General features: G+C 36.2%; 2 protein-coding genes across 2 annotated transcripts; both read left to right on the forward strand.

The window, feature by feature from the left end:
• The first annotated feature begins 480 nt into the window (after positions 1-480).
• Positions 481-1,806, forward strand: LOC141594587 (chlorophyll a-b binding protein 1B, chloroplastic-like). Its single transcript, XM_074414596.1, has 2 exons — positions 481-531; positions 1,190-1,806. The coding sequence occupies exons 1-2, from the start codon at positions 481-483 to the stop codon at positions 1,676-1,678; spliced, it is 540 nt and encodes a 179-aa protein (XP_074270697.1). The 3' UTR covers positions 1,679-1,806.
• Positions 1,807-4,937: 3,131 nt separating this feature from the next.
• On the forward strand, positions 4,938-5,948 carry LOC141596256 (chlorophyll a-b binding protein, chloroplastic). The gene has a single exon (XM_074416355.1). The coding sequence runs from the start codon at positions 5,004-5,006 to the stop codon at positions 5,805-5,807; it is 804 nt and encodes a 267-aa protein (XP_074272456.1). The 5' UTR covers positions 4,938-5,003; the 3' UTR covers positions 5,808-5,948.
• The last annotated feature ends 642 nt before the right edge of the window (positions 5,949-6,590 follow it).

Here is a 6,590-nt window from a genome sequence, read left to right on the forward strand (position 1 = left end):
GCGACTGCAACCACAAAAAACATAGTCGATAGTTGGTCGCTAATGTGCTTTAATTAGCGACAATTTTTGCCTTTTAGCGAGTACTAAACCGGGCTTGTTGGTTGCAAAATATCGCTTTTTTTTTGTAGTGCAAATGTAATTGTCTAAGTAGCGACTAGCACAACAATAGTCGTTAGTAGACTCCATTTGCGACCGGTGTTTGCAACCAAGCCAGCAGCAAAATGTACCTTAATTAAGGCTGGGAACGGTATTTTTGTGCTTTAACATACTCTTGATATAGTCTGATCTAGTTTTTTCACTATCTTAAGCAACTATGCTTCAATTGTTGTAAATATCGATTATACATATATATATTGCATTACATTCCCTCATCATAATTATTTACTCGTATTTACTTTTATTTACAATACTCTTTGTAAAGAATAAGAAAGTAAACAATTGACTGAAACAAACGTACTAGGTGATAATGTAATTTCATTGATGTTTCAATTCAGCCAAGCAACATCATCATCATACATCGCTCTAACCAAGGTTCGTTTCCTATCGAGTGGTACTGAGTATCAAAATTCGACTTGTAAAATACTCGGTACACCGTACACCCTAGATAACTTGCCCCCTTAAACTTCATTGTACAACCAATCGTGACAAATACGGAGTAATAGATTGTGAAATCACACAAGTGACAAATCATATTAAATCATAAGAACGAACCATACATAATTTACATTCACATTTAAATATCTTAAACAAAATCAAACATTAATTGTCGGCTAGCTGTTAATGTTTCAATAGCTTCTTAGAGTTTAAAGTTTAAACCACAATTCATTTTCCGGGTGCAAAGTTGGTTGCAAAAGCCCATGCATTGTTGTTAACCGGGTCAGCTAGATGGTCTGCCAAGTTTTCAATTGGGCCTTTACCCGTCACAATCGCTTGAACAAAGAATCCGAACATCGAAAACATAGCCAATCTTCCATTCTTGATCTCCTTCACCTTCAACTCTGCAAATGCTTCCGGGTCCTCAGCTAATCCCAACGGGTCAAAGCTACCACCCGGGTAGAGTGGGTCGACCACTTCACCAAGCGGCCCACCGGCAACACGGTAGCCCTCAACCGCACCCATTAAAATAACTTGGCAGGCCCAAATGGCCAATATACTTTGAGCATGGACCAAGCTTGGGTTACCCAAGTAGTCAAGCCCACCCTCATGGCTCATAACGCACCAATTAAAACCCTACAAAAATCTTGACAACAAGCTTGGTGAAGCCGTTTGGTTCAAGGCCGGTTCACAAATATTTAGTGAGGGTGGGCTTGACTACTTGGGTAACCCAAGCTTGGTCCATGCTCAGAGTATTTTGGCAATTTGGGCTTGCCAGGTTATTTTGATGGGTGCGGTTGAGGGCTACCGTGTTGCAGGTGGGCCACTAGGTGAGGTGGTCGACCCACTTTACCCAGGTGGTAGCTTTGACCCGTTGGGATTAGCTGAGGACCCGGAAGCATTTGCAGAGTTGAAGGTGAAGGAGATCAAGAATGGAAGATTGGCTATGTTTTCAATGTTCGGATTCTTTGTCCAAGCGATTGTGACGGGTAAAGGCCCAATTGAAAACTTGGCAGACCATCTTGCTGACCCGGTTAACAACAATGCATGGGCTTTCGCAACCAACTTTGCACCCGGAAAGTAAATGTAATTTTGTGGTTTAGGGATGTGGAATTTAATTTTGACGGTTTAAGGTGTCGTCAAATGGATGTAATTATGTAAATTAATTATGTATGGTTCTTATTAATGATTTTATTTGATGACTTGGCATTATTTGTATGATTTCACAATGGAAAGAAGAAACAGGACATTAATTGAGATGGTGCAATTCGGGAGCTAAGAAGTAAGTCCTAGTGATTGTAGTGAAGGTGACACATTAAGTTATGGCAAAACTATTTCACGATTTAGGCCGTATATGGCTGATAGCAGAAGCAAATTTATAATATTAGATAACTTTAGCAGAATATGGTTGACTAATTTTAGTAGTAAGTTTGACTATCAAATTAAATTAGCAGAAATAAAGCATGTTTGATAATTAGCAGATATGAGAAATCTACCATTTTCATGTATAAACTAAATATGTTATTTCGATATACTACTATTAGTAGCATTTTCAAAAACAGTAGATTCTAGACAATATGATATCTCATCCCCTATTTACTAAATGAATAGGTGAATTCATAAATTTTCCCTCCAAAAAGCATCTTTCTAAATAAGGAAGCTATTTATTTAATTATTTTCACTAAATAAAGAAATTAATAATTATAATGTATTTCATTAAAATTAATCTTTTTATCAAATTATATACGAAGTAATTTTTACTAAACACTAAACTATAATATTTTAATTAAAATATAAATTTATAAGCTATTAAATCTTTTATTGATGTTATTATTTAAGAACGACTTGACTCATACTTTGTATTAACAAAACTATAAATTGTTTTTATTACTTTCATGACAAAAAAATTCAGATAATTTATAAAATTGGAATCATCAGCTTTGTGGTATAAAAAATACTTTAAAAAAAATATAATTCAACACATTACTCAATTATCTTGAATTAATTTTCAGTTTTAATTTTTGTTCTCGAAGCAAAATACAATAACGAGAAAAATGAACAATTAATGAGATACCACTATTATTTTACGGTTCAATTTTACTCAATTTTCTTGAATAACTTTATAGTTCAATTTTTTTTTCCATATCAGAAAATAATAACGTGAAATATTAAAAATTAATGAGGTTTTAATTTGGAATTATTAAGTAATAAAAAATAAAAAATTTATAAATACCGCACATTTATTGCGCGGGATCTAAACTAGTATGCCATTAACCAAATACATACATGAAAATAGTAGATTGATTGATCAATCTGTTATTTAAGCCGGAATCTACTAATTTAACTTAGGAGTCGTTTGGTTCGTTAAGGGAATTGAAGTTCCAAGGAAATAAAAGTTCCCATGATTTTGTAAATCACATGAAATGGAAGAATGATGTTTGGTTGGAAGGTGGGAAGTTAATTGCACAGGAATTCACACTTACCTAGGGGGGCCTAGGTAAGCAACTTCCCACATCATAGAGGAATTGGAGTTCCTATAGAACTTCAATTTATGTGATTTGGGGCAAACAAACAACTCTCCCATTTTGCAATTCCCATGAATTGTAATTCATGTGTTTTAGTTAATGAATGGCAACATCGATAACAGTTAAAAATGAAAAAATTTTACGACTTCGTTATCGTAGAAAAATTTAAATGTGTATTCTTATCTTGTTCAGATTTTTGTAGGGTAGAGTTTGTGCTCAGTGGTCTATGAGCCATGGAACTTAAGATTTTTGTAAGCCATTGAATGACGACCAATAAGTGGTGAACATGTGGACCTCTTTGGTTTGCGTTGGTCATTCAGGGTTTTAGATTAACACAAATTCTCATTATAGACGGACACTATCCGTCTATACATATAGACGGATACCATTTTTCCTCACAAAATATCCATTTGTCATAAAGTGGGAAGCACATGGGGGGTGCCCCACCTTGTCCCCTCTACCCATTTTATTAGAGGTCTTTACCCGTCTGTTCGCCCCACCCGTCTATACCAAAACCTATTGTTAGATTAATGTTGCTCTCTTTGGACTGTTATATGGAGTTAATATGCTTCCGAAAATTCTCATTTAAGACAACACTGTTCCTCTTAAACTTAAGATGGGTTATGTATCATAATACCTGTATATACAAGGTAAATATATTGTTTTTTCCTATGACCTTGTTTGGTAATAAGCGAATTACTTTCAATATCATCTAATTGCAAATAAAAGATAGATTATAAATAATACTCCGTAGATTTTATTAGAATGTTTGATCAACATATTTTAATTAGAAGAATTAGTTAAAGTGAAGCTTCTTTAGACCTTAAAACATGCTTTATTTCACAAGTTCACCCGGTCAATTTTTGTATCCGCGGATGATCGATGATAAATTTCATGGATAACAGATGGATTGGTGATGGATGGATCAAGTGAAGTTTCACCAACCAAAATCTAATACTCCCTCCCAGTCACTATATTATTTCCATTTGATATGAACACAATACTTAAGGAAAAATATTAAAATATGAGTAAAAGAGTTATGTGGGGTTAATGATAGGAGAAATGGATGAATTATTAGTAGTTAAATAAAGAATTGTGGGGCCAAAACATAAAAGAAAGTAATAAAATAAGAGTAAAAGAGTTGTGTGGGTTTGGTGATAGGAGAGAGGAATGAATAAAATTAGAGTAAAATTTTCTAAAAATAGAAAGGGAACATTAACATTGAATAATAATCCGTTTTAAAGAAAAATTATAAGAATCTTATGAGAGGGAGTAGAGATGTGAATTTGTGATTACTAAGCAAATGTTTTCGTAAATTTGTCGATTACTTAGACACTACTACATTGCTCGCTAATTCAATAGTCGGAGAGGGGTGCAGGCAATTGCTAATGTCTATTTGAACGTGTACCTAATTGTTGTTTGCAAAATCAGTCGCAAATTAGCTATCACATATAAAATGAACCTTGATCCTTGTCTTGGTTTCATTCACAGATAATAAACTTACGGAATTTGTTGACCTTTGATTAAAATCTAACCAGATGAATAAAAAAAAACAAATGATTGTGTGGACAAGAATTTTTCCACCATAGACTTGGGGAGTTTGTTTATGCACAATCCTTAAAAAACAAAAGTCGTCCCATGCTTAAATGCAAGTAGCCACTATGTTGTGTGGCTTCAAAACTTTGAGTAGTCTATACCAAAAATCTGAGCCTAGATGATCTATCATAACCCTAAGCCAATAAAAATATGGATATTGATTTCCTTAGATAGTTAGATAAGGACTATTTGATGCACCATTTTGTATAAATACCTCAAACTAAAACCAAATACTCATCAACAACTCAACCTTCAATTCCCTCTCTAAATCCCAACTCAATACCAAAAATGGCATCCTCAACTATGGCTCTCTCGTCCCCTTCCTTGGCCGGAAAGGCCGTAAATCTTGGCCCAACCGCCTCAGAGATCATAGGTGAAGGGAGAGTCACCATGAGGAAGACCGCCGGTAAGCCAAAGACAGTGTCATCAAGTAGCCCATGGTACGGTCCTGACAGAGTCAAGTACTTGGGACCATTCTCAGGAGAGGCCCCAAGCTACCTGACTGGTGAATTCCCTGGTGACTATGGTTGGGACACTGCAGGGCTTTCAGCTGACCCCGAAACCTTTGCTAAGAACCGTGAGCTCGAAGTCATTCACTGTAGGTGGGCCATGTTGGGTGCATTGGGGTGTGTATTCCCCGAGCTATTGGCTCGTAATGGGGTTAAGTTCGGTGAGGCGGTTTGGTTTAAGGCCGGTTCACAAATATTTAGTGAGGGTGGGCTTGACTACTTGGGTAACCCAAGCTTAGTCCATGCTCAAAGTATTTTAGCCATTTGGGCTTGCCAGGTTATTTTGATGGGTGCGGTTGAGGGCTACCGTGTTGCTGGTGGGCCTCTAGGTGAGGTGGTCGACCCACTCTACCCGGGTGGTAGCTTTGACCCATTGGGTTTAGCTGACGACCCAGAAGCTTTCGCAGAGTTGAAGGTGAAAGAGGTTAAGAATGGAAGATTGGCAATGTTTTCAATGTTCGGGTTTTTTGTACAGGCAATCGTTACCGGTAAGGGTCCGTTGGAGAACTTGGCGGATCATCTTGCCGACCCAGTTAACAACAATGCATGGGCTTTTGCAACCAACTTTGTACCCGGAAAGTGAAATGTGGTTTAAAAGTTTAGGGAGATCAATAATTTAAGTTTGAATTGTTTATGATAATGTTGCTTGTGGATGTAAATTATGTATCAATGTATGGTTCTTATTAATGATTTAATATGATGATTCTTTATTTGTGTGATTTCACCATGGAAGTGTTGTCTTATTTGATACGATCAGTTAATTAGGTAATTGAGAACGGAAATGAAGAGAAAGAAAGGTAAAAAAAATATAATGAATAACACAAATTCTCCCTTATGACGGAGGGTATCCGTCGCAAACTTGCGACGGATACCATATCATCTCACAAAAAACCCATAAGGGTGAGAGACAAAGCATATGGGGTGGGTGTCCACCTTGTCCCCTCTACCCATTTCCACTCACATAATACCCGTCGTAATATCCGATCCGTCGCAAGGGAAACCTACTGAATGAATAAATAGTTAAGTAACAATTTGTTAAATTGTTAGTTAGAGTTTGTTACTCAAGGTAGTTGCCTACAACTCAACTACCTAGGTTGGTTTATCATCCTATATATACTCCGTATATAAGATGATTTCATTATTACCGATTAACATGGCTCGAATGATCCGATTGACATGTTGGCACGAACAAATCAACATTAGGTGCGATCGGTGTACGATTGTTTTTACAAGAAGAAAAAAAATCAATTTACAGAATTATCAAGCTAATCAAGGTATGTATTGGTTGATCAAAAGTTCGCCTAACAAATTAAGTAGCAAGCTCAAAAATGTTCTTTGAGCAAAATCATACGATCCTTCCGTCACA

Source organism: Silene latifolia, chromosome 8 (genome assembly GCF_048544455.1).
Source record: "Silene latifolia isolate original U9 population chromosome 8, ASM4854445v1, whole genome shotgun sequence".
In the NCBI taxonomy this organism is placed as follows: domain Eukaryota; kingdom Viridiplantae; phylum Streptophyta; class Magnoliopsida; order Caryophyllales; family Caryophyllaceae; genus Silene; species Silene latifolia.

Bases quoted from the DNA above. Each gene is read 5' to 3' on its own strand.
- LOC141594587 (XM_074414596.1), top strand. From the start codon at position 481: ATGTTTCAATTCAGCCAAGCAACATCATCATCATACATCGCTCTAACC. The intron at 532-1,189 runs GTTCGTTTCCTA...TTACCCAAGTAG, and splicing joins CATACATCGCTCTAACCAAG to TCAAGCCCACCCTCATGGCT.
- LOC141596256 (XM_074416355.1), top strand. From the start codon at position 5,004: ATGGCATCCTCAACTATGGCTCTCTCGTCCCCTTCCTTGGCCGGAAAG.